At 62.5% G+C, this 26,486-nt stretch overlaps 1 protein-coding gene and 1 long non-coding RNA gene across 10 annotated transcripts in view; one reads left to right on the forward strand and one right to left on the reverse strand.

The window, feature by feature from the left end:
* Positions 1 to 26,486, reverse strand: part of PIEZO1 (piezo type mechanosensitive ion channel component 1 (Er blood group)) — a 73,016-nt gene that overhangs the window by 10,914 nt on the left and 35,616 nt on the right. For 5 of the 9 annotated variants that reach the window (XM_078357973.1, XM_035282072.3, XM_035282074.3 and 2 more), the window contains exons 2-22: positions 24,330 to 24,425; positions 15,334 to 15,456; positions 15,072 to 15,114; positions 14,783 to 14,921; positions 11,983 to 12,151; positions 11,628 to 11,841; positions 11,331 to 11,502; positions 10,941 to 11,199; positions 10,065 to 10,165; positions 9,046 to 9,306; positions 7,999 to 8,110; positions 7,742 to 7,920; positions 7,503 to 7,651; positions 7,203 to 7,385; positions 6,817 to 6,935; positions 6,530 to 6,687; positions 6,262 to 6,438; positions 5,610 to 5,735; positions 5,227 to 5,427; positions 4,611 to 4,815; positions 171 to 275 (exon numbers count right to left, since the gene is read on the reverse strand). In XM_078357973.1, coding sequence (XP_078214099.1) covers positions 171 to 275; positions 4,611 to 4,815; positions 5,227 to 5,427; positions 5,610 to 5,735; positions 6,262 to 6,438; positions 6,530 to 6,687; positions 6,817 to 6,935; positions 7,203 to 7,385; positions 7,503 to 7,651; positions 7,742 to 7,920; positions 7,999 to 8,110; positions 9,046 to 9,306; positions 10,065 to 10,165; positions 10,941 to 11,199; positions 11,331 to 11,502; positions 11,628 to 11,841; positions 11,983 to 12,151; positions 14,783 to 14,921; positions 15,072 to 15,114; positions 15,334 to 15,456; positions 24,330 to 24,425 — 3,291 coding nt within the window. The remainder of the gene's footprint in view (positions 1 to 170; positions 276 to 4,610; positions 4,816 to 5,226; positions 5,428 to 5,609; positions 5,736 to 6,261; positions 6,439 to 6,529; positions 6,688 to 6,816; positions 6,936 to 7,202; positions 7,386 to 7,502; positions 7,652 to 7,741; positions 7,921 to 7,998; positions 8,111 to 9,045; positions 9,307 to 10,064; positions 10,166 to 10,940; positions 11,200 to 11,330; positions 11,503 to 11,627; positions 11,842 to 11,982; positions 12,152 to 14,782; positions 14,922 to 15,071; positions 15,115 to 15,333; positions 15,457 to 24,329; positions 24,426 to 26,486) is intronic. The other 4 variants (XM_078357974.1, XM_078357971.1, XM_035282075.3 and 1 more) reach the window with 1 other exon arrangement.
* On the forward strand, positions 5,402 to 14,722 carry LOC144580559 (uncharacterized). The gene is made up of 3 exons (XR_013530290.1): positions 5,402 to 6,423; positions 6,539 to 8,093; positions 13,616 to 14,722. It is a non-coding gene; the product is annotated as an uncharacterized LOC144580559 (long non-coding RNA).

The raw sequence follows: 26,486 nt of genomic DNA on the forward strand, positions 1-26,486 counted from the left end.
GCCCCTGGGGGAGCTGCGGTGTGGGTGTCTGTGCACATTCGTATGAGAGCAGGGCCTGCAGGCTGCCACGTGCCTGACTGCACAACTGGGCGCACGCTTGTGAGCAGACTGGAGTACGTGTGTGCTCTGGGGGTCCTCTGTGGAGGCAGGGGTCGTTGGGGGACACTCACTGATGAGGTTGGTGGAGTTGGGGGCCCTGAAGAAATCAGGCAGGTACAGCCACTTGATGAGGGCGGAGTTCATGGGGACAGCCCGGCTCCAGCGCCATGGGTAATCTGGGGTTGGGGGCGTCATGTCAGGAAGGGCCTGGCCTGCCTGGGGCCTGAGACACCCGTCCCCACCTGCTAACCAGTGTCCTCAGACCCCAGGACTTTATCACCAACACTCAGGGTCCATGAGTATCATCTCACGCCCACCCCTGCAGACACATGTGGCCCCTGAGAACTTAGAGACCGGGTGTCCCCACACATTCCTTAGACTGTGCACCAAGCCCTGGGGGCAAAGGAACCAAGTGAGAGGCTAGAGGACACGGGGGTGGGGGTGCTGGGCTCACACAGTGTCACAGTCCCTGACGTGACAGTGCACATGGTATGACAGCTCTGAAAACAATAGCTGGAAGCCGCACACAGCCAGATGCCTGCAGCGGGGAAAGGTTCCACCTGTGGCAGCCACACCAGAGAACACTGCGCAGTGCGACGGCCCGGGATCCACAAGACAGCCCCGAGGGGCCCGCAGACCACACGAGACAGCCCCGAGGGGCCCGCAGACCACACGAGACAGCCCCGAGGGGCCCGCAGACCACGCGAGACAGCCCCGAGGGGCCCGCAGACCACGCGAGACAGCCCCGAGGGGCCCGCAGACCACGCGAGACAGCCCCGAGGGGCCCGCAGACCACACGAGACAGCCCCGAGGGGCCTGCCAATCACAGGGCCTGCTGACGTGACGTCCTGACAGGACCATCTGCCACGGATGGGTTGGGTCAGGGGCTGCTGGGGGAGGAGCCGTGGCACCACCAGCCCCTGGCCACACTTCCTGGGAGGCATGCGAGGCAGGGAGGGTCAGTCCCTAAGGACTGTGGGGGTGGATGCATGACTCCGCGCATTTCCAAAAACCACAGCACCATCTGCCACAGAGGGAACCCCAGGACGCACTGATCTCACAGGATGCTTACGGCACGGCCTCATGGAAGGAGACGGGAAGAGGAGCTGGCCTCGGCACCTCTCGAAAGCAGGTGTTTCAACAAGAAAGAGGTGGATGAGGGCCAGGCACGGTGGCTCAAGCCTGTAATCCCAGCACTTTGGGAGGCTGAGGCAGGTGGATCATGAGGTCAAGAGATCGAGACCATCCTGGTCAACATGGTGAAACCCCGTCTCTACTAAAAATACAAAAATTAGCTGGGCATGGTGGCGCGTGCCTGTAATCCCAGCTACTCAGGAGGCTGAGGCAGGAGAATTGCCTGAACCCAGGAGGCGGAGGTTGCGGTGAGCCGAGATCGCGCCATTGCACTCCAGCCTGGGTAACAAGAGCAAAACTCCATCTCAAAAAAAAAAAAAAGAGGTGGAGGGACCAGAGGCAGAGGCAGCCCCGTAGTGACAGGCACACCTGCTGCAGATGTCGCTCTCTAAACCTCATGCTCCTGGAACTCGATCCGCTCCCCGGAGCAGTGGCTGTGCGTGCAGGGCTGTACTGGGGAAGCACAAGATGAGACAGCCGTGCCTGGAGCAGAAAACAAGACGGGCCAGGTGCGGTGCCCATGCCAGTCATCCCAGCACTGTGGGAGGCCGAGGCGGGCAGATCACTTGAGGTGAGGAGTTCAAGACCAGCCTGGCCAACATGGTGAAACCCCATCTCTACTAAAAATAGAAAAATTAACTGGGTGTGGTAGAGGTGTGCGCCTGTAATCCCAGCTATTTGGAAGGCTGAGGCACGAGAATAGCTTGAATCCAGGAGGCAGATGTTGCAGGGAGCTGAGATCACCACACTGCACTCCAGCCTGGGCAACAGAGCAAGACTCCATCTCAAAAGAAAAAAGACGAACTTGAAAAGGGTGGGGCAGGCCCACAGGGCCCGGAGCTCCCAGGGCCCAAAGCCATGACCACACACTAGACAAAGTGAATGGTGCTGGTCCCACATCCTGTATCCACCCAGATATAAATAACTGAATAAATAAATCAGCAGAGGAGAAAGCACAGCTTTTCCTTACAGAAGATGCCAATTCATCTATGGGGAAGAGATGAGGTAAGAGAAAAGCAGCATTAACAAATAGGGCCAGGCATAGGGGCTGCAATTCCAGCACTCAGGGAGGCCAAGGCAGGTGGACCACCTGAGGTCAGTTCAAGACCAGCCTGGCCAACATGGTAAAATCCCATCTCTACTAAAAACACAACAACTAGCTGGGCATGGTGGTGTGTGCCTCTAGTCCCAGCTGCTGGGGGCGGGGGCTGAGACAGGAGGACTGCTTGAACCGAGGAGACAGAGGTTGCATCCTAGCCTGGTCCACAGAGAAAGACTCCCTTCTAAAAAAAAAAGGATTCTTGCCAAGTTGACCAGGGTGGTTTCAAACTCCTGGCCTCAAGGAATGCTCCTGCCTCAGCCTCCCAAAGTGCTGGGGTCATAGGCATGAACCACCATGCCCAGCCAAATAAATACGTATGTATATATATAAGTATTCACTTAGAAACGGGGTCTCGCTCTGTCACCAGGCCAGAGTGCAGTGGCGGGATCTCAGCTCACTGCAACCTCTGCCTCCCGGGTTCGAGCGATTCTCCTGCCTCAGCCTCCCGAGTAGCTGGGACTACAGGTGCCCGTCACCACGCCTGACTGATTTTTTGTATTTTTAGTAGCGATGGGGTTTTACCATGTTGGCCACGATGGTCTTGGTTTCCTGACCTCATGATCCACCTGCCTTGGCCTCCCAAAGTGCTGGGATTACAAGCGTGAGCCACCTTGTCTGACCAAGAATTGATTCATTACAAAAAGAATGCCAACGTCACATGAGAAAGTCTGGCAGACGCGGGCCTCTGCAGGTGAGTGGAGAAGGTGCATCGACCCCAGTGAGGGGCACTGGAGGGACGTCTCACGTCTGTGGTGGTACCCAAAATGCAAGAGCTGGTCTAATGAAAGGCACACCGAGGGGTACTCTATAAAATACAGCCCAGTGCTCCGTCAGAAGTCTCAAGGCCGGGAAAGACAAGGAGAGACAGGAACCCATGAGGGGACAGAGGCCATCTGGGCTCCCGTGCGGGGTCCCAGGACAGGACGGGGGAGGCACGTGCCGGAAGCTCCATTCCCACTCAGCACGGAAGCCCGTCTTGTTCTGGTCATTTTCCTTGGCCTGTGTTCATGGCTGACACTCGGGAAGGCTGGCACTGCGGCACTGGGGGCTCCCTGTGACTCTGGGGTAAGTCCACATAAGAAGTGGAAAATCGAGTTGAATTGCTGGCACACTGACATGGGTGAATCTCCGCCGTTCCCTGTGCGACAGAAGGTGCCAAGCTGGGTGCGCCTGCCCCTGAGGTGTCTGGCAAAGGCAGACCTAGAGATGGTCAGAGCAGCGGCCGGCAGGGGGAGGGTGGCCTGGGGCCACGAGGGTTAGGGTTACGCCTGCTGTGTTTGAACTGTGCCTCAGTGGGCCTGACTGGAAGACAGGGCAGGAGCTCCGGGGCACGGTTCAAAGGGCCCGAGGACTGGATCCAGGACAACGTGACCACGTGTCACCAGAAGGGCCAGGGTCCGCGCAGCTGAGGGGACGCCCAGGGGCTGCTGATGCTAGTGAGAAGTGGCCGCTCTCCTTGCAGGAAACCCAGCTGACAGACGCACAGACAACAGAAGACCTTCCTGAAGCTGTGGCAGGACGGCCCCGGACAGCCCGCCGACACCAACAGGCTGGGTGCCACCTCGGGGCAGACAGGACACACGAAGGTGACTCCCCTGCCTCAGACCACAGGGCGCTATACGCCTGGAACAGACCCTCAACACCAGGACAGCCACACAAGTCCAGGCTCAGCGCCCCGGCAACACCGCCAAGCACCCTCCACAGCTTCCCGAGAGACAAGCGAGGTGGTGGGGGGTGGCGGGGGTGGTGACCCGAGACGAGAGATCACGGGCAAGCATCAGACCAGATCCTATCTCAAAACCAGACCGCCGCAAAGGAAGTGCTGAGGCTGGGGCTGCTTCAATCCAGAGGACACGCTGAACAGTGACACCGTCAGTGGACGGCCCATGTGTGGGGGCTGTGGGCTCAGGGACGTCAGCCCCCAGGAGACCCATGCTCCAGGCAGCATTGGGTGTGAGGCATCCCGGCTGCCCCTCGTGGGGCCCAGAGAGGACTCCCACGACTTCCCTGAAGGTTGAAATAGCTCAAAAGAGAATATGGGGCAAAAAGGAAGCGAGAACAGCTGAGCCGGGAGGGGCCAGGCCACCCCCGAGAGGGAACGCAGGTGACAGTGCCCAGGTGGCATGCGGGACGGGCAGGAGACACACAGGAGCGACTGAGGGAGGCCGAGGCTGAGTCCAGGAGGGTGGACAGGAGCCCGGGGCAGGCAAGAAACATCCTCCAGGCATCCACAAGGCCATGAAGCCCACGCCCACCCCAGCCACGTGCCCCTCACCGATGCACAGGGCCGGGGGCATGCCCAGGCACAGCAGGTACTGGTACAGCAGGAACAGCGCCAGGAACAGGCAGTAGTTGGGCCAGAGGCGGGCGATAGCCTGGCGCCGCCTGCGGGTGAGGATGGCCACCAGCCAGCAGCCGTGCAGGGTCACCATGAAGTTCATGCGCTGCCCGATCACGTTCACGGCCATCAGGAAGCAGATCTGGGGTGGGAGAGGGCGGGGTCGGGCGGGGCTGAGTCCGGAGAAGGGGGCTTTCTCCTCCCACCTGGCGGGCCTCAGACACAGGCAGCCCTGCCTGGAGGCTGTGGGCACTGAGCAAGGACAGGGCCAGCAGCCCCATCTAGAGGGCTGGAGGGGCTGGCGGTTGCCATCATGCCGGGGAAACTGAGGCTCCCAGACGTGGGCTGGATGGCAGAGTGAATCTGACTTGGCCTCCTGCCTCTTGTCAGCACCAACACACCGAAGGGGTCCGGGGGAAGCCTTGCCTGGCCCTGTGCCCCCGCACCCCACGGCCCAAGCAGACCCACGTGGGGCCCAGGCCCAGGCCCCTGCAGTCACCCTCCCTCCCCTCAACCCAGCCCTGCCCCAGGAGGGGCAACACCCTCTCCTCACCTCCAGCCCGAATTTGTAGAAGAAGAAGTTGGTGAAGTACTTGAGGCAGCCAAGCAGGTCCTGGTCCAGCTGCTGGCGGGTGCCGCTGGCGAACACGGCCTGGGCGGGCAGTGGGGCCAGCTGGTGCTGCCGGCGGTGGTACTCCTGGCGCCGGTACACGATCGCCTCGAACACCAGCAGGAGCAGGACCTGCAGGTGGTTCTGCAGGAGGCGAGGGTCAGAGGGCAGCCGGGTGCTCAGCCGCCCACCAGCCCACCAGCCCCTCACTCACCTGGATGTAACCCAGGTCAGCCCACTGGCCCACCAGCCCCTCACTCACCTGGATGTAACCCAGGTCAGCCCACCAGCCCACCAGCCCACCAGCCCACCAGCCCCTCACTCACCTGGATGTAACCCAGGTTGGGGAACCCCTTCCGCACTCCAAACCAGTTGGCAGGGTCCACGGGCCCCCGGTACAGCAGGGACTGGCTGATCTCCGTGGTCAGCAGGTTGGTGCTGTTGGGGGAGGGCTGGCAAGAGTCCGGGCATCAGTGCCCCCTCCCAGGCCACAGTGCCCCCCAGTCCTGCCTGGAGCCCACCACAGCCACAGCTCCAGGGCAGGTCCACTGCTGCCCCAGCCAGGAACACGGGGGCTGCTGGCCTTGGAGCCACCGTCACAGGGAAGGGGACCAGGTGTTGCAGAAAAGGGAAGCAGGGGCTGGGGGAGTGGAGAGAGGTCCAGGGAGGAGGGACATGTGAGGAAGCGCCTGCCAGCAGCTCCCTGGGCATCTCTCCCTGTCGGGGCCTGGTCCTCACCGCGGGACACCCTGGGCCACAGCCCTGTCCGGACGGACACCCCTGTGTGCGGGAAGTGGGCCCCAGTCCACAGATCAGGTGGAAGGATGCTGCCTCCAAGAAGCCCCCTTGATTCCCCGGGGAAGGGCCCTCCACCTCCACTGCTGGCCCCGCTGCCTTGAAGCGGCCGCCCGGGGAGGGTGGGACCTTGAACACGGCTGCCTGGAGCTTCCTCCCGACCCGGCCGGCGGGGGCCGGTACCTCGGTGCAGTTGCTGGAGTAATCCTGGGGGTTGACAACCTTGAGCTGGTACAACATCTTACACACGATGATGACGCACGTCCACACGGTGGACAGGCAGGAGGCCATGGGGCGGAAGCGCGGGTACGGCAGGGCAAAGGCCCACAGCACCACCAGCAGCAGGTTCATCACCGACACCTGTGGGCGGGCACGGGGGCATGGGGGCGTGAGGCCGGGCTCGGGGAGGCCACCCCACCCCAGGCGGGAAGCTGAGGTGCCTGCCACACACCTCCTTCAGGGCCACCCAGACAGTGTATAGAGCCACCAGCTTGAAGACGTGCAGCTCCAGCAGCCGCCGCAGGAACACTTGCACGCGTGACAGGACGTCTGAGAAGCCGGCCGCCAGCTCCAGCAGCCGCTCGGCCACCAGGCCCCACTTGGCTGTGCCTGTGATGGTGGGAGCAGCAGGAGCTGAAATGGGGGTTCCCGGGTCCCCTGTGCAGAAGAGGCTCTAGGGCTCAGAAGGGACGTGCACAGCAAACCGGGGGGAAGCCGTGCTGTGCCTGCCCGACTCACCTTCAGGCACCTGCATGGCCTGGTGGGGCATGTCCATGCCCAGCCCCTCATCCCTGGGGCCCTCATCCTCCTCCTGTGGCTGCTGCCGCAGCAGTGGGGTCCCGCTGGCTGCATCCTGCCTGGGAGAGGGTCCAACAGTGTCACCTCCCACCTGTGTTCCTGCCCCTCTCATCTCCCACAGCTGGAAGAAGCCCCCACCTGCACCGCCTCCATTGCAGCTCACATTTGGTCCCCGTGACCTCCACGCTACCCCAGCCCCAGAGCAGGAGCAAATGCCCGTCAGGATCCAAACGTGGAGGCTGTGGCCCGTGTCTGAATCCCCCGGCTCCCTCCCTGGCCCAGGAGGCTGTACCCCTCCGAGGCGGCCAGGGAGGCCGGGGCCGCACCTGTGAGTCCAGTGTGGGAGGCGCGTGCTGGGCTGGGACACGTGCTCCATGTCGGTGAGCTGCATGAAGGGTCGGTGGAAGTAGTGCAGCTGCAGGATGCAGGCCAGCAGGAAGAAGCCGGGCACCAGGATGCTGGAGAAGAGCTCGGACACGCTGAACTGCTCCAGGCCCAGGTCCCCCAGCCTGTGCCAGGACGGCCCGCGTCAGCACCGGCCCGGCTCCCGCAGAACCGCCGCAGCCCGGGGAGAGTGCATGCCCCGGTGTCGGCACCGCGGCCCCAACCCCCCGGCCTGGACTCACTGCTGGTCGGTGAAGCCTGTGAGGTTGCGCCAGTAGGCAGGGAAGTCCTGGAACTGGAAGGTGTAGACGGCGATGAGCACCAGCATAGTGTAGGCCACCACGAGCCACCAGAAGGCCTTGAGGAGCTTCCGCCACAGGCTGTAGTAGACCTGCCAGGCGAGGGGGGGCAGTGAGCACCCTGGGGAGGTAGAGGGCTGTGCGGACTGTAAGGGTTAGCGCGAGGGCCTCGGGGAGGGCACCTGGAAGAGGGTGAGGCAGAGCAGGAAGAGGAACATGTAGACGATCTTGTAGACCACGAGGCGGCCGGCGAAGCTGACCACGATGAACATGCCGGCGCACACGTAGATCCAGTACTTGGCGTAGACGTCCTTCACCAGCTCCCCCAGGCTGTGCAGCAGCATCTGCGTCCGCGTGGGCTCTATGGGCCAAGCCAGGAGGCCGGCAATGGCATCGGGCCCGGCAGGAGGGCAGCCCCCGACCCTGTCCCGACACTCACCCGTGTCTGCCACAGTGACCTCGGTCAGCACAGCCAGAGCCTCCGCCGACTTCAGCAGCTTCTCTTTCACAAACTGGCGCAGCAGGAGCCAGAAGGTCAGTGTGTACAGCAACTGCCACAAGTCGGGGTGCCAGTCAGCCGGGGCCAGCACCTCTCCCATCACCAGGGGCAGGGTGCCAGTCAGCCGGGGCCAGCACCTCTCCCATCACCAGGGGCAGGGTGCCAGTCAGCCAGGGCCAGCGCCTCTCCCATCACCAGGGGCAGGGTGCCAGTCAGCCGGGGCCAGCACCTCTCCCATCACCAGGGGCAGGGTGCCAAGAGTCAGTCGGGGCCAGCACCTCTCCCATCACCAGGGGCAGGGTGCCAGTCAGCCGGGGCCAGCGCCTCTCCCATCACCAGGGGCAGGCGGGAGCCCTCAGGGAGGCAGCTGCTACCAGCCCATCCACACCAGCCTCCCTGCAGGCACTGAACACCCACTCGCTCCACCCTCCCAGAGGCACATGAGCACATGCTCACACGGCCATGTGTGCATGGGTTCATACATGTTCACACGAGTCACACATCTGTATACACAGGCCCACACAGAGCCATGCACGTGCATGTTCACAAGCACACAGGCCCACACACAGGCTCATACGCACACAGGCCCACACACAGGCGCATGTCTGCACACACAGGCTCACAAGTCCCTCAGCTGACATACAACCCGCTGGCCTGCAAACAGGTGACAGACAGAATGCTGGCACTGCCATCTCACACAGACAGGTGGGCACTCTGTGAACACATGGCCCGCACGGCTTGTCACTAAGACCCAGGGTCATGCATGGTGCTGATGGGCAGAGCCCACACTCAGAGGCAGGGACACAGCAACACTAGCTTGTCCACGTATTCAGCCAACAAACGCTCACTGAGAAGCTACTCTGGGCTGGTGCTGGGCTGGCAGGAGACCCCATTGTGATAGATGGACACGAACCCGCCTCCCTGGCGCTGCCACTCTCCCAGGCAAGGGTTCAGGCACCCCCCCCAGATGTGGTGGTGCACACTCACCATGGCACCAAGGTCAAGGCAGGGGTAGCGGGTGTGCTCCAGCCCCAGCTGGCGCAGGCTGACGGGGCCCAGGGTGGTGGGCAGCTCAGGGCGCAGGTCCATGGCCCACACGTAGCGTAGGCAGCATAGCGTCATCCCGTACAGCAGGATGCAGGGCGAGCACAGCATGGCCAGCTGATGGCGGCTGCGCACCGTCCAGATGAGGCAGGCCCAGAGCAGCAGCACGAAGGTCAGCCAGCTGTGGTAGGTGATGCTCCACACCTGTGTGGCAGAGGGGGCTGCAGAGCCGCCCGAGCAGCCCACCCAGGCGGTGCCCCACACCTGCCTGCCCCCCGTGGCCACCACACCTGTGCGGCAGAGGGGGCTGCAGAGCTGCCCGCGCAGCCCACCTGGGCAGTGCCCCACACCTGCCCGCCCCCCGTGGCCACCACACCTGTGCGGCAGAGGGGGCTGCAGAGCCGCCCGAGCAGCCCACCTGGGCAGTGCCCCACACCTGCCCGCCCCCCGTGGCCACCACACCTGTGCGGCAGAGGGGGCTGCAGAGCCGCCCGCGCAGCCCACCTGGGCAGTGCCCCACACCTGCCTGCCCCCCGTGGCCACACCTGTGCGGCAGAGGGGGCTGCAGAGCTGCCCGCGCAGCCCACCTGGGCAGTGCCCCACACCTGCCTGCCCCCTGGGGCCACCACACCTGTGCGGCAGAGGGGGCTGCAGAGCCGCCCGAGCAGCCCACCTGGGCAGTGCCCCACACCTGCCCGCCCCCCGTGGCCACCACACCTGTGCGGCAGAGGGGGTTGCAGAGCCGCCCGCGCAGCCCACCTGGGCAGTGCCCCACACCTGCCTGCCCCCCGTGGCCACACCTGTGCGGCAGAGGGGGCTGCAGAGCTGCCCGCGCAGCCCACCTGGGCAGTGCCCCACACCTGCCTGCCCCCCGGGGCCACCACACCTGTGCGGCAGAGGGGGCTGCAGAGCCGCCCACCTGGGCAGTGCCCCACACCTGCCCGCCCCCCGGGACCACCTACCATCATAGCGATGAGCGCACACACGTAGCTCTGGTCCATGATGAGGTGACCCAGGCTGTGCAGAGGGGATGCCTCCCTAGGTTCAGCCCGCTTGGGCCGCACTGCAGATGGGGGCAGAGGTCAGCTCCAGCAAGGTGATCTTCAGGCCCCCCCATCTGACTATGCCCTAAAATCTGGGCCGTGGGCAAGCACACAGCAGGACGGACAGGCCCATGGTAGCCGTGGGGGGCTCTGGGCAGAACACATGGGGTCCAGCGGTTGGGCTGACACTGCCCTTGAGAGTGAGGCATTGCCCAGCCAGCACCTGCCATTCTCTGGATGTCAGTTTCCTTGAAACGGTGGGGTGCACAAGGTGGGCCTGACCCCCTTCCAGGTCTGTGCACCTGAAGACCCTGGGATCCCCGCCCCAAGGCCCTGCCTTCACTTGCTTCATTCGGAAACACATTGCAAAATGGAAAATCAGGAGTTACGGTAAAGAAAGAAAGCAGCCAGAAAGAGCCCCCAGGCCCTTCCAAGGCGAAATGGCCAATGGAGTTCCCTGGCTGGCCCCTGCCCACAACAAGTGGCCTCCTGGGACCACAGGGCCACCTGGAGTAGCTCCCACAGCAAACAGAACAAGATGGCACAGCCACGTTCTCTGGGGTGGGGTTGGGGGACCTGGAGACCTCACGGGGTCAGCAACACAGCCACATGGCTGCCCTAGGGGTTTGGGGGGGTGGTCAGCGACACCATCACGTGGCTGCCTGGGCACCCGACGGGACAGGAAGCAGAAGGGTGCTGCCAGCATGGGAGAGCGCCAGACGGCCACCAGGGGGCAGCAGCGGCCTCCTCCCCAGGCAGGTGGGACTGGAAGGTGGGGGGAGCACGGGCACTCACCGGGTCGCTGCCGGACAGGGCTCTGGCCAGTCAGCTCGTGCACGATACAGTTCTCAGCCTCGGTGTCAGGTGTGGTGGGCACCATGTGCTGTGGACGAGCAGCAGTGAGCCGTGCAGGGGCTGGCCCCGTGCCCCCAGCCACCCGGCTGCTCACCTGCACAGCCTCCCCATCCTGGGGCCACTGGTCCAGCTCTGCCAGCTCCAGCTCCAGCTCCAGCTCCGGTTCCCGAGCGTCGTCCCCCTTGGCCGCCTCCTCCCTCTGCAGAGACCAGAGCCTTGAGCCCAGATCAGCTCTATGATCCACCCAGAGGCAGGAGGCCCTGAGACCAGCCCCTTGGGCCCCGTGGCCTGGCCTAAGCCCCCTCCACTCCGAGGGTGGCGGCCGCTCACCTGGCTGGAGGGGTGGTGTGTGCGGAGCTTGCGCAGAGAGGCCGTGGCGTAGCACAGCAGCAGCAGGACCCCGGGGCTGGCATATGTGGGCCAGTCCAGGCTGGTGTTAAGGACCAGCTGGTGTGGGCTGGAGCAGTTGGTGGGACCCACAAAGTCCTTGAGACCCAGCACCCTGTCCATAGAAGGCCTGTCACACTGTGCCCACTGCCCTGGAGGCAGTGGGGCCACACGGGCTGGACGGGCCAGGTGGGCAGGACTGGGGCAGGAGGGAAAAGGGGCTATGTGGCGAGTCCTTACCTGGCCCAGATGCCGGCAGGTGGGAGCAGAGCCTGTACAAAGGGCGTCTGGTAGCAATAGAGGCAGATGAGATGGCCGGCGCCAAAGCAGCCCACGGCGATGCAGAGTCTGCTGAAGCCCAGAGCACTGATGGGAAAGTGGCAGGCCCACCAGGTGCAGATGGCCAGGAAGACTAGCAGGTAGACGCTGGACAGGGCCGAGGGGTGGGCGATACCTGTGGGGCAAGGCGGGGCGGGGCGGGGGTGTACAGGATTGTACCCAGCCAGTGCTGTGTCTCCCACTGTCTCTGCAACCTTTGGGGAGCTCTGAGACCCTTCCCAGTGTGACTGCCAGTGCCCCCTGCCTCAGTGGGTACCTGCCAGTGCGAGCAGTGTTACGGCCAGGGCCCGCCCAGCAGCCACTAGCAGCCAGTGGGCTGTGACCCGGAACCGAGCGGCCAGCCGTGACCTCCGTGTAGGGGCCAGCGTCAGGGTTTCCTGCAGCCCGGCCAGGGGGCGGGTATCCACGTCCCTCTCGTCATCATCCTGCCAAGGTCACAGGCAGGAGGAAGGTCAGGTGTGTGGCATGGAGGCCACCTCTCCAGCCCACACTTGCCCAGCCAGCAGAGCAGGTGGCGACCACGTCCTTAGCCTCTGAGGGCCACAGGCCAGCCTCTCTGAGCACGGGCCCCGGCTGTCTCTGAAGCCCGCCCAACACCTTCCTCCTTCCTCACTGGAGCTCACAGGCCCTCCAGGCCTTCCTGGTAGCAGCTCCCACCCTGGCTGAAGACCCAGGTGTGTGCTGCCAAGCCCTGGCACCTGATGACCTGGCCAGGTACAGACTGACCGCAGACTGTACCAGAACACTTCACCGCCCCAACTACACAGCCGGGAGTGGCAGGGCCTAGTCTACACCCGTGCGGGGGGTCTCTAGAGAGCAAGGGGGGCCTGAGGGATGTGGCCAGGCGCCACAGTCTCCTGGGCACCCCTGCCAGCTATGCATAGAGGTGAGGGGTGGTACTCCTGCTCTCCCTGACCATCTGGGGGAACAGAGGTGGCCAGCTGCCTAGAAGTGACAGCCCTGCCCGGGGTTGGGGGAGAGACCTGCCAGCCTGTTTTCCCCAGTCCTGACTATAGACTTCCCAGAACAGCTGTTTCCAGAGGGGAAAGCCAGGGTGTGGTGGAAAGAACACGGCTGTCGTCAGATGCCCAGCTCTGCCTGCCAGCAGCCCAGTGTCCCCATCTGTGAGCCGGGAGCTCTCCTGGTGGCTGAGGCACCGAATCCCAGGCTGAGAGCACAGGCTGTGGGGCTGGACGACAGACCCCATCCTGGCTCTGACAGTCTCCTCGCTGTGCAGGCCAAGGCCCGTTACTCAGCCTCTCGGAGGTTGTTCCCCTTCTGTCAAATGGGACGGGGGCTTGGTGGGACGGATGAAGCAAACCCATCCCGTCCTCACAGGCATCCAGGGCTTCAGGGGTGCTGGGAGTCTCCAAGGCCAGGGGAACGGGGAGATGAGGTCAGGAGAGCCTGAGGCCCTGCGCCCACCCCTCTCAGAGACCACATGGCAGCCGAGCAAGTCTGGGTCGGACTGAAGGGCACCATGGCTCACACCCAGGGCTCTCCCACCAGACCCCGGAGCGCCAGGGCTGGGGCTGGAAGGGCTGAGCTCACCCCGCCCACAGCCTGGCCCTGGCCCTGGGAAATCTGAGCAGAGCTGTGAAAAATGAGCAATTCTGGGAGTGGAGAGAACAGAGCGGCTGCTGTGGAAGGACAGGTGTGAGGCCTCCGCCCAGCCCGGATTTGGGCCCCATGCACTGCAGTGACGCTGCAGATGTCCCTTACCCCCTCCAGTGGCCGGTGCCCCTCAGGCTGGCTGGCACACCTGACGAATGGCTACACATGTGTGCGTGTTGCCCATGTGTGGGAGCGAGGGTCGCCTGGGGCCATGTGCCCGGGAGCCCTGCCAGGCCGGGGCAGGGGGCTCCTAGATTTGGAACTGTGCCCTGCAGGTGCCTTGAGTGAGGCCCCCACCTCACTCTGAAGTCTGTCCAAACTGGCCACCCACTCAGGATCCCATCACACCAGGATGACCAGAGTCCGGCCACCCAGCCCCTTCCCGGCAGCTGAGCTCCAGGAAGCTGGTGCCCCATGCCCTTGCCAGCATGGAGGGGCTGCTGAGGGAGGGGTGGGACACCTGAAGGACAGGCAGCGGCACAGCCTCGATGATGGTCGGACCCCCACGAATGCCCGGAAATGCCACCTGACCTCCAGGCCCCCATTCCAGCCTCTGAAATTCAGGGGCCAGACTTGCCCCGTGGGGTGGGGATAGGACAGGCAGGAGGGCAGGCCAGCTCTGCAGGCTGAGTGGGTGCACCCGACCCACTGTGAGGCTGGGGGACCCCTTTCCCTCTTGGGGCTCCTGGAAGTCCAGGCCCACGTGCCTGGCAAGCGTCAGCTGTCCAATGAGTGGATGCTGGGAGGGGAGGTGGGAGGAGGCTGTGTGCCCTGGCGTCCCTGGGGGGGAGCGGGCAGGGAGTTCTTGGGCCAGGACACCCAGATGGCCAGAAATCCTGGCTGAGCTGCGGGAGAGAGTGTGAGGCCGGGCAGGGGCAGGAAGGCTGAGCAGTCCATGGGAGTGTTGCGGCCCCAGCTCACACCCTGCCCGTGGGAAGCAGCCGTAGGTGAGAGATTCCCCAGGGCCGGTCCTCCAAGTCACTCCAAGGCCTGGCCCTCTGAGGACAGAGGCCCTGCTTCAGGCCCATGGCTCCGGGGGCTGCCAGCCCTCTTTGCCTGTCCACGCATGGGCTGGCGGAGGCTGCCTCTTCTCAGCCCGCCTCAGGGGCTCTCCAGCCAGACCCACTCAGCACTGCCGGTTCCCACCAATGTGTGGCCCCAAATCATCCCCCTATGAAGAGTTTCTAGGGGCACAGATGCCATCCTGGGCATGGACGTTTCAGACCAGAGGCAGAGCCCAGAGGGTAGAAAGGGTCTGGATGGATGACAGCGCAGGCTGGGCCCAGGGTGCGGGTGGGGGGGCTTGCAACTTCCTCCCCTCTGAACACGGACTTACAAAAGCCTACATTTGTATAAGAAAGATTAAAATAGCCCTCAAAATGGCTGAGACCACGGCTCTCGAATGACCCCCCTAACACACAGGAGATGCAGCTGCCCCTTACCAGCTCTTGAGTACGTGGGCTCTGCCGGGCGTTCCTTGCGAGGCGCCCACAGAGGCCGAGGCAGACGGAGGAGACCACGAAGATGCCCAGGTCAGGGGCGACCAGCCGGATGGCATTGGGGACATCCTTCAGGTCCAGCCTGCGGAGAGCAGGGAGCGGCCACAGACCAGGAGGACAGGGTGGGTGGGAGCACGGATGGGGCTCTGGGTCTCCCCCGCCCCTCCAGGGACCTGAAATCCCCAAGGGAGGTTTGCAGGTGGCAGGCCGGGGGGCGGTACGGGTGTCTTACCTTGTGACCCCTATGTGTCTCGAGAGTGTCTCCCAGCGGCTGCCTGCAGAGAAAGACGGGGGAACCCAAGTCAGGGTCTGCTCAGCCAGCGCCATGGCCTGGTCACCCCCAGGTATTTCACCTTCACAATCTGGTTCAGACATGAATCAGGCTGAGTCGACCCCGCCTCTTGACCTGCTGACCCAGGAGACTAGAGGTCACCGCAGGGCCTCTCCCTGACACCCAGGATGGCTATCCCTGCCCCACGCCCTCAGTGACTCACAGCTGGGTCCCAGGAGCTGGTCCAGGTGGGGCACGGTGTGCAGGCAGATCTGGAGGGTGAGATGAGCCGCCAGGAAGAGCAGGCTGAGGCCCAGCAGTGCCCGCAGGAGACGGCCCGTGTGACCTGCAGCAAAGCAGGTGGGTGAGGTGGGACTCGGGATGGGGAGAAGCCCCCAGCCAGGCCACAGCCCAGAGGCCCGAGACGCATGCCAGGCACGGACTCAGGACCCCAGCAGGCAGGCCGGCCCCACTCCCCACGCCTCCCTGGGGTCACTCTTCACTCTTCTGACAAGGAGGCAGGCACCTTCCTGGGGGAAGCAGGCAGGAAATGGCCGCCCAGGCCCAGGGGTTACCACCTGAGCTTTCCTGGCTCATCCAGCAAATACCTGCCACTGCTCAGCTCTGGAAGCAGAGGAAATAAACACAAGGAGAGGTGAGCAGCTCCACCTCATCCCACAGGGCCTGCAGTTGGATGGAGGCTGAGGCACCGGGAGTGCCCCTGAGAAGCCGTGGCCAGAGTGGTGGGGGGTGCGGGGCCAGGCTGTCTGTTGAGAAGTGGGCACGAAGCTGCCTCCCTGGGGCTGAGAGGCTGCAGGAAGTTGTGTCCGTATGCATGGTACTCAGTGACTACAGCCGGCCTGGCATTTCAGCCACCTGCTGTGCGCCACCTCGGACCCAGACCAGAGCCAGACCCAGACCCTCGCTGTCGCTGAGCTGCAGGAAGCTGTGAGAAGGGCCCAGGCTATTCTGCATTTTCTGTGGCTGGGAGCAGCCAGTGGTGCAGGAGTCACTGGCCCAGGGTGAGGGTTTGGAGGCTCCTGCCGGAAAGTGCGGCGGTGGGAAGAAAGCTGTCCACAGCCCTGGGGTCAGGACTCAGACCCTGGTGGACCAAGGACTTTGGTCCTGACTCCTGCTGGAGAGTGAGCTATCCACATGCACGCAGAGAGCAAAGACGAAGCCAGGGCTCCCAAGTGCCAGCCACAGGCCGTGCCCGCCCAGCCCCCGCCCTGCAGCCCAAGGCCTCCCTGCTGGGGGCCTGAATCCAGTGGGGCCATGGGGAGCTGGGAAGCTGGGAGCAGGACAAGGCTTCTGGGCAACCTGATGGTGCTGCCACCTCCTGCCAGGCACAGGTACACAGAGAGAGAGACGGGGGGCCAGGCAGGGGTGGCAGCACCTCATCTGCCCTCTCTCAGCTCGGGGTGCAAACGCAGGGCCTGTGTCCACTCTGTTCAGTTTTTCAGGCACAATCGGTGTTAGGTGACAGACTTGGGATTGGCCTCGGACCCTCGGGCCCCCTTCCTGGAGTGACGGCTGGTGACCCATGGCCGAGGCACCTGCCCTGCACATCGCCCAGCCTGGCGGCCAGACAGCACTCAGATGCCCGGGATTCCCTGTCCGCAGGCAAGGCAGGTTTGGACTAGCTTCTCACACTCACGCCTTCCTGGGGTTGCCCCAGGCCCTGACCTGCTGACCCTGCAGCTGTGGCCTCTGACCTGTGGAGGATGGAAGGGATGAGCAGGAGGGAAGGTGGGAGGAGGAATAGAAAACAGAGGCCAGGAAGGGGGGATGCAGCCGCCACCTCCACAGCAGGACTCTGAGAGGACAGGACCTTCCGGGGCCTCCATGCCCCGAACCCATGGGGCCCAGCCTCTCACTGCCCTGCTCACACCTGCTTCCGCAGAGCACAAGTCTGGCAACAGAAGGGCACCAGAGAGGACACCAGACAGGGCACCAGATGACAGGGGCACCAGACAGGGCCACCAGACAACAAGGGCACCAGATGGCACCAGACAACAGGGGCACCAGACAACAGGGGCACCAGATGGGCACCAAACGGGGCACCAGATGGGGCCGCCAGACAGGGGCTCCAGACGGGCACCAGAGTGGCATCCCACATCCCCGCCTCTGTACGGCAGGGCCACCATGGGGTAACATGAAACCACTGACCTGGGGAACGGGCCCCTGCCAGGCCTGCCTGGGAAACTGGGCTGTGAGTCCTGCTCACTGCGCCCTCCAGCCTGACACTGAAGCGACCTCGCCAGCAGGGTCCCCGTGGCACTGGACACTCAGCGCATGTGGTATTTGCAGAAGGCATTTTGAGTTCTACACACAGACACCCACGGTGCACCTGCCCCTCATGCACGTGGGGCTCCTGCTGGGGCTGGCGAGGACCCTGGGCACCGAGAGCAGGTCTGGGTCCCTGAGTGCCCAGGCTGATGGGCTCCCTGCACACACGAACCAGCAGCCTGGGAGGAAAGTGCCTGACCAGAGATCCCCGAGCAGGGAAGGGCTCTGGGGCCACCTGGCTCCCGCCCGCCCGCCTTGCCCTGCACAACTGCAGTCCAGGATGTCCGTCTCTGGCTCCACCACGGACGTCACTCCCTCCCGTTGTCCCTACCTCCTTCCTGGTTCACTTCTCTGGCGGCCAGAACATCCTGGTTTGCACAGGTTACCACTGCTGGGCCCGATCAGACTAGGGCGCTAAGAGTCTGCGAGGCACCCTGGGATGGGAAGCCTGTCCCCAAGAAGAGACGCTGCTGGAGAGGGGAGGGAGCCAGGTGGCCAGCTGCAGAGCAACCGAAGCCCTGCTGACCTGCATGGGGTGGGCAGTCACACAGAGGCTGAGGGGGCACCCTGACCTGGCCCTCTTCTCCGACGCATGCCCAGGTCTGCAAACAGCGTGACCTCAAGGGTCGTGTGGCATTGCACATTCTTCCACCTGAAGCCCCTGTCCCTGCCTACCCTGTCACTCTGCCCCTGCAGGTCCCACCCCCAAATGCAGAGCTGGGAAAGACAGACCGGGCCAGGGATGGAGATCAGGCCACCGTCTCAGGGACCCACTGCTCTCTCTTCCGGAAGCCTAGGAGGCCCAGTGGGGTCTCCTTCCCCTACTCACACTCCCTCCTGGCAGGACACACCCCGAAGGCCACGGCCCAGCTCACAGTGGCCTCTCCATCCTGGGAAAGGGAGTGAGAGGAGGCTCGGGCCAGGGACCCGCCCAGCTCTGGCCGGCAGCCGTCCATCAGCCTTTGTTCCTGAGCCACTGTGTGGCCCCGGCCCATCCGCTCGCTGCTGGAGGGAGCCTGTGGGGAGCTGTTCTTGCCACCCCCATCCACGGCTGGGGGGGGTGCTGAGCATGGCCCTTGGCCATGCAGAAAAAGGTGCAGGGGGCCAGGTGCAGTGGCTCACACCTTTATGAGGCCGAGGCAGGTGGATCACCTGAGGTCAGGTGTTCAACGCCAGCCTGGCCAGCATAGTGAAACTGTTTCTACTAAAAACACAAAAATTAGCTGGGTGTGGTGATGGGCACCTGTAATCCCAGCGACTCTGGGAGGCTGAGGCAGGAGAATCACTTTAACCTGGTGGGTAGAAGTTGCAGTGAGCCGAGATCGTGCCACTGCACTCCAGCCTGGCGACAGAGGTGACCATCTCAAAAAAACGAAAGTGTGGGGCTCCCGCTGCTCCAGCCTGCAGAGCTCTCAGGAGGAAACAGGAAGGGGTGGGAGGCCCCGGGGCATGGGACTAGATGGCTGACAGGGCATGTACCTCCCCCAGACCTGCAGCCCTGGGACTCCTGCACAGCCTGCAAACGCTCAGGGGCCCGCCATGCAGCGTGCTGAGGAGTGGTCGGTAGGCATCTTCCAGACCTGCTGGTCAACACCTGCTCCTCACACCTGCTGGACAACACCTGCTCCCCACACCTGCTGCCACACCTGCTGGACAACACCTGCTCCCCACATCTGCTCCCCACACCTGCTGGACAACACCTGCTCCCCACATCTGCTGGACAACACCTGCTCCCACACCTGCTGGACAACACCTGCTCCCCACACCTGCTCCCCACACCTGCTGGACAACACCTGCTCCCACACCTGCTGGACAACACCTGCTCCCCACACCTGCTGGACAACACCTGCTCCCACACCTGCTGGACAACACCTGCTCCCACACCTGCTGGACAACACCTGCTCCCCACACCTGCTCCCCACACCTGCTGGACAACACCTGCTCCCCACACCTGCTGGACAACACCTGCTGGACAACACCTGCTCCCCACACCTGCTGGACAACACCTGCTGGACAACACCTGCTGAACAACACCTGCTCCCCACACCTGCTGGACAACACCTGCTCCCCACACCTGCTCCCACACCTGCTGGACAACACCTGCTCCCCACACCTGCTGGACAACACCTGCTGGACAACACCTGCTCCCCACACCTGCTGGACAACACCTGCTCCCCACACCTGCTGGACAACACCTGCTCCCCACACCTGCTGGACAACACCTGCTCCCCACACCTGCTGGACAACACCTGCTCCCCACACCTGCTCCCACACCTGCTGGACAACACCTGCTCCCCACACCTGCTGGACAACACCTGCTGGACAACACCTGCTCCCCACACCTGCTGGACAACACCTGCTCCCCACACCTGCTGGACAACACCTGCTCCCCACACCTGCTGGACAACACCTGCTGGACAACACCTGCTCCCCACACCTGCTGGACAACACCTGCTCCCCACACCTGCTGGACAACACCTGCTCCCCACACCTGCTGGACAACACCTGCTCCCCACACCTGCTGGACAACACCTGCTCCCCACACCTGCTGGACAACACCTGCTGGACAACACCTGCTCCCCACACCTGCTGGACAACACCTGCTCCCCACACCTGCTGGACAACACCTGCTCCCCACACCTGCTGGACAACACCTGCTCCCACACCTGCTGGACAACACCTGCTCCCCACACCTGCTGGACAACACCTGCTCCCCACACCTGCTGGACAACACCTGCTCCCCACACCTGCTGGACAACACCTGCTCCCCACACCTGCTGGACAACACCTGCTCCCCATACCTGCTGGACAAGGGCTGGGCCTGATCGCTGGGGAGTGTGCAGCCCTCCGTGAGGTGTGCATGGGAGCCCCCCAGAACCTGATCCACCAGCCAAGGGACCCAGGGTACCTTGAGGCTGAGCCCTGAGGCCCAGCCACCTACTAAGCTAGGGCTGAGCTGTGGGATGCGGCCACAAGAGGGGGCTTTTGAGACAGAGGATGGAGACCACACAAGGTTGACCAGTGAGGCTGGGGAGGGTGGCAGGGCCTCCCTGCAGGGGGCATGGTAAGAGGTGGGTTTTATCCTAAGGCAGGGATGGGGCTTCTCCGAGTCCTTAAATAATAAGTGGGTCTCTGGGAGTTGACCCCTATGGCTCTGCCTGGAGCACCAGGGCCTGTGCCTGCTGCCCCAGCCCCAGTCCCACCCAGACCCTGTACTCTCCTCCCTGCTGAGTCTGAGCTCGACCTCCAGACCCCCAAGGGTCAGGCTGATGCCTGCGAGGGGATCCAGGACCAGATGGCGTCAAACCTTCCAGCAGGGTGACGCCAAGCCCAGCAGCAGCACAGATCGTAAAGCCCTGGGCACGAGGCTCGGGCAAGCCTCACACTTTCCTCTCCCTCCCGGAACACTGGGCAGCGGGGAAGTCCTCCTGGGCCTCTCCACATCTTCCCACCCCCAATCCTCCCCTGGCCTGGGTGGGCACCTGCTCTCTCCCACTGCTGATTAAACTGTTTCCCGTCGCGCCTGGGGCATGAAATATTTACAGAACACAATGCCAAGGGCCCGGGAACACACAGAAGCAGCTCCACAGAGCAAAAGGGAGGCCCGGGATGGGGACCATGATGGGGAGGTGCCCACCCAGCCCCAGCCACATATCCTGGAGGGGTTTACGCCTAGGGCTCCAGCGTCTCCCAGCACTCAGCCACACTAGGCCCCTCCCCAAAATGCTTCTCTGCACCCCTGAATTGTACCTGTGATCCAAGATCAGTGCCTGTGCTGGGCACAGTGACTCAACCTGTAATCTCAGCACTTTGGGAGGCTAAGGCAGGAGGATCGCTTGAGCCCAGGAGGTGGAGGCTTCAGTGAGCCGTGATGGCACCACTGCCTTTAAAAAAAAAAAAAAAAAAACGCTGAGCGCAGTGGCTCATGCCTGTAATTCCAGCACTTTGGGAGGCCTAGGAGTGCCGATCACCTGAGGTCAGCTGTTCAAGACCAGCCTGGCCAACATGGTGAAACCCCCATCTGTACAAAAATGCAAAAATTAGCCGGGCACAGTGGCTCATGCCTGTAATCCCAACATTTTGGGAGGCCGAGGCAGATGGATCGTGAGGTCAGGAATTTGAGACCACTGGCCAACACAGTGAAACCCCATCTCTACTCAAAATACAAAAAAATTAGCTGGGCCTGGTGGGAGGCACCTGTAATCCCAACTACTCAGGAGGCTGAGGCAGGAGTATTGCTTGAACCTGGGAGGCAGAGGTTGCAGTGAGCCGAGATTGCACCACTGCACTCCAGCCTGGGCGACAGTGTCAGACTCCATCTCAGCAAGCAACAAAATAAAATAAAAAAATTAGCTTGGCATGATGAGAGGCACCTGTAATTCCAGCTACTGGGGAGGCTGAGGTGGGAGAACTGCTTGAACCCAGGAGGTGGAGGTTGCAGTGAGCTGAGATCACACCAGTGCACTGCAGCCTGGGCGACAGAGCAAGATTCCATTGTGCTAACCTACCCTGTGTCAGCCTGACAGTCTCCACCTTGCTGAAAGTGAGACGGACTCCATCTTAACCTCCACCTTACCCTTCCCGCCATTTCTCCCTTTAGTGCATACCTGGGTCATCCAGCCCTCCGTGGGGTGTTCGTGGGAGCCCCCAGAACCTGATCCACCAGCCAAGGGACCCAGGGTGCCTTGAGGCTGAGCCATGAGGCCCAGCCAGCTACTGAGCTAGGGCTGAGCTGTGGGATGGGGCCATGCTGTGCTTAGAACTTTAGAGGCATATAACCATCGTAAGCATATCCTGCTTGGCAAACCTACTTGCTATTGTGAATACCCTCTTGATTGATTGTATGGCAAGTACCGAAAAACACCCTTGGTAACCAGCAATCGTGGAGCTCCTGGTGTGTACCCCCCTTAGTAACCAGCAATCGTGGAGCCCCTGGTGTGTACCCCCCTTAGTAACCAGCAATCGTGGAGCCCCTGGTGTGTACCCTGCTTAGTAACCAGCAATCGTGGAGCCCCTGGTGTGTACCCCCCTTAGTAACCAGCAATTGTGGAGCCTCCTGCCTCCTAGTTACCAGCCTCCTCATCTAACTTGCTTGTTCTGCTTCTGTAAATTCTTCTTCAGCTAGGCTCCCCCTCCCCTTTTTTAAGCAAGGTATAAAAACAAATCAAGCCCCTTCCTCGGGGCCGAGAGATTTTCAGCTCGAGCTCGCTCACAGTCACTAGCAATAAATGACTCTCAATTGGAACTCAGTGTGGTACTTTCCTTCTAACTCACTTGGCTACAACCATCTCAGAAAAAAGAAAAAAGCTGCCCACCGCAAAGCACCCTGAGCTAGGAGGAAACCTGTGGGATGCTCAGAGCCAGATACTGAAAGGCCAGAGGGCGACCTTCCACCTGCTGGCAGAATAAGGGATCCCAAAGATGCCTGCGTCCTGGTCCTCAGAACCTCTGAACACAGAAGCTCCCGGTCCTCAGAACCTCTGAACACAGGAGCTCGCAGGCAGAGGGGAGGCGGAGTCCAGGCAGAAGAGGAAATGGGGGCTGCCCTATAGCTGATCTTTAACCAGGGAGGCTGGCCTGGATTAGCCAGGCAGGCAGACAGGATACAGCCACAGGGTTACCGTAGGAGGAGAGGGAGCAGGACTGGGGAGTATGATAATCACCCCAGCCCACGGCTCTGGAGATGGAGGGAGAGACCCCGAGCCCAGGAAGGCAGGCCAGGTGGATACCTTGCAGCCACGGCCCAGTCCCAACGCAGCCAGCCTGCTGCATCCACCACCTCCCAGAAGGGCAGCGCCCGAGAGCACGTCTCCCTGCCTGGTCCCGCAGTCACGCCCACTCGGTCCTCTGCTGGGGAAGGTCTCTTGCTCCTCCCTGGGGACCTCCCTTTCAAGCGACTCATCACCCTCCAAAACCCCAAGGCCAGCAGAGGGCCCAGCCCCACCATGTCTGGCCAGTGGCCTTTGGGGACAGGTCTCAGAGTATTTGCTCCACAGCCTGGTCTCCTAAAACGCTGGCACAGTAATGGACATGGCCCCATAGGGCAGGGAGGTGGCATGTCACAGAACGAAGGGTCTGCTGCCACCCTTGTTACCCAGGCTGCAGCTCGGCGCCTGGCCTGGCTGCCCCCTGTTTGGATGACACGAGACAGCAACACAGTCCTGGCCCAGCTCAGACCAGGTGGTGGTTCCCAGAGGAGCCCCTGCGCCCGCCCTGCAAGTGGGTCAAGGTCAACTGAGGTCCAACCCCACAGAGGGCAGTAGAGGGAGGTCAAAGTGGCTGAATCCCCCCCCAGGCTGCCAGAGCCTCAGCAGCCAGGAAACATGCCTGGAGCCTACAGAAACAGGTCTGAGCTTCCTGAGGGACATTTGGAGCCCACCCACTCCCTGTGGCCTCTCAAGGGACACAGGGCATCCACCCCCATGAGCCCCCTCGACCCCCATAGTCCTGCAACACAGATTAGAAAAGATTCTGAGTTTAGCTTGAAGCCTACAAATGAGAATAAGAAACTCTGATGGCTGGGCGTGGAAGCTCACACCTGTAATTACAGCACTTAGGAGGCCAAGGAGGGCGGATCACCTGAGGTCAGGGGTTCAAGACCAGCCGGGCCAACATGGCGAAACCTGCCTCTACTAAAAATATGAAAAAATGTAGCTGGGCCTGGTGGCGCACGCCTGTAATCCCAGCTACTTGGGAGGCTGCGGCATGAGGATTACCTGAACCTGGGAGGCAGAGGTCGCAGTGAGCCGAGATGGCACCACTGCACTCCAGCCTGGGCGATAGTCAGGCTCTGTCTAAATAAAAAAATGTCCAGACCTCTCATCTTTCATCCCGGGCTGTTAAAGATGAGGAAAGCTGTATGAATTTTGGCCCCAAACGAATGCCCGCCCCCTCCCACCCTGGAAACATGGGTGGGGTCCCCTAGCTTACCTCGGAGGCTGCGCTGGGAGGGGCCCGGCAGCCAGGGCAGCAGCAGCAGGAAGAGCAGGTAGACCAGCGAGAGTCCGCTGAAGCGGAGCAGGCAGGCTGTGGGGAGATGGGATGGGGGTCAGCCTCATCGCCAAGAGGACAGCCAGTCCCCACCCCAGAGGACAGCGCACCCTTGGCCCAGCTCGTCACACACTCAAGGCCGTGTACCCCGTGAGTGCCACCCTGGGCCAGAGCCCATGTAACCCACCTCGTGCCTCCATTCATATCTGACATACGCCATGCCAAAGGTACCAGCCTCCCGTGCAGGGCGCTGGGGTTGTGACCCATCTTCCTACCTTGCTTTTCTTCCTTTAAAAATGCTATTCTTGGGCCAGGTGTGGTGGCTTACACCTGTAATCCCAGCACTTTGGGAGGCCAAGGCAGGACGATCACCTGAGGTCAAGAGTTCAAGACCAGGCTGGCAGACATGACGAAACCCCATCTTGACTAAAAATACAAAACTTAGCTGGGCATGGTGGCAGGTGCCTGTAGTCCCAGCTACTGGGCATGGTGGTGGGCACCTGTAGTCCCAGCTACAGGGCATGGTGGTGGCACCTGTGGTCCCAGCTACTTGAGAGGCTGAGGCAGGAGAACTGCTCGAACCCAGGAGGTGGAGGTTGCAGCGAGCCAAGATTGCGCCACTGCACTCCAGCCTGGTGACAGAGCAAGACTCCGTCTCAAAGGAACAAATGCTATTCCTGCAGCCAGCACCCATCTGGGAGCTCTCCGACAGGCACGGGGCAGTGGGACATGGCGGGCCTCACGCTGTGTCCTGTGTCTGCTGCCTGCCTCTCCCAGAGGGTCCCTGGGCCTGGCCTCCCACCCTCAGCCTGAGAGCCCAGCCGGGGCCTGCATCTGTGGCCCCAACCACACAGCTCCTCGCTCCCCTCTGGGCTCTCCCCTGGCACCTGCACTGCTCTGATGGGGTCTGCAGTCAGGAGGTCATGCCTGCCACAGGCTAGCCAGACCCGCTTCCTCCTAGGAACATGAGATTTGTCAGGACATGAGCGATGGGACCCCTCAGCCTTTCCAGGGCCACCAGGGAGGACACCGGCCCTGGAAAGGCGTCGCATGCTGCCTGAGAGGCATTAGCAGGCCACCTTCCACCCTCCAGCCTCCAGCCCACCCTCTAGCAGCAGAGTCAGGAGGCCACAGTGAGCTCATACCCACATCCAAGTGAGCCCCCGGGCTGCTGCTCACACCACACCCCTAAATCCCTAGCCAGGGAGTAGGCAACAGGGTCCTTCCACAGTCCGCCTCCGTGCCCAGGGCAGGCCACGTGTGCCATCATCCGCCCCATCCTTGGTGCCACAAGAGCCCCAGCTCTCACCTTGACACCTGCCTGCCCCTCAGTCCCTAGGACGCAAGCCTCACCCTAGACCAGGGGCGTGGAAAATGCAGGCACGTTAGAGGAGGCGCAGGCAGAGGAAGACCCCAGAGCTCCACGACAGCACCACCCAACCAGCACAGGAGGCCTGGCCTTTCAGCCTGATGGGGCCTACAGGCCTGTCTCCCTGTCGGTACCATGGGGCTGACACTTGCTCCTGAGAGGGCCAGGGGCTCGTGGCAAACTCAGCAAGCAGAGCCCCTCCCTTCCCATGGCACTGACTTCGCCTTCCACCCTCCCCAGAAGCAGGCACGAAAGAGCCTTTCTCGGCGCTGCTGTGGGCTCAAGGCAGCCTAGGCTTTAGGGGACGTGTCGCAGACCGCAGGGCTCCAGGGGCACCGCCCGCCCTGCAGGACACGGCAGCTGCCCAGCTGCCCCAGGAGTCCTCCCTGCAGTGAAGATGCCTCTTCCTCCCATTAAACATCATACATTTTCCTCAAAAACAAAATCAGTATGAGCTGGCCCAAGAGACGGGAGGAAAACGCGTTCACAGCAAAGGCTCTTCGAGTTCTCTCTTGTTCTCCAGAGCTCCGCTTTTCAGCCAGGTGGGGTCTGCCCCAGCCCTGTCCACAGAGTGGGGGGCACCTCCCCTCTGCACCTGTCCAGCCAGGTGGCATTCGTCCGTGCATCGTCAGCCCCTTCCCTGAGGACCCGCCCTGCCAGTCCCTGCTCTGACCTGCCAGGAACGTTCAATGCTGAATGAGGTCAAGAGCACAGGGATGGGTTTGAAG

This window comes from Callithrix jacchus, chromosome 20 (genome assembly GCF_049354715.1).
Source record: "Callithrix jacchus isolate 240 chromosome 20, calJac240_pri, whole genome shotgun sequence".
Classification (NCBI taxonomy): Eukaryota; Metazoa; Chordata; class Mammalia; order Primates; family Cebidae; genus Callithrix; species Callithrix jacchus.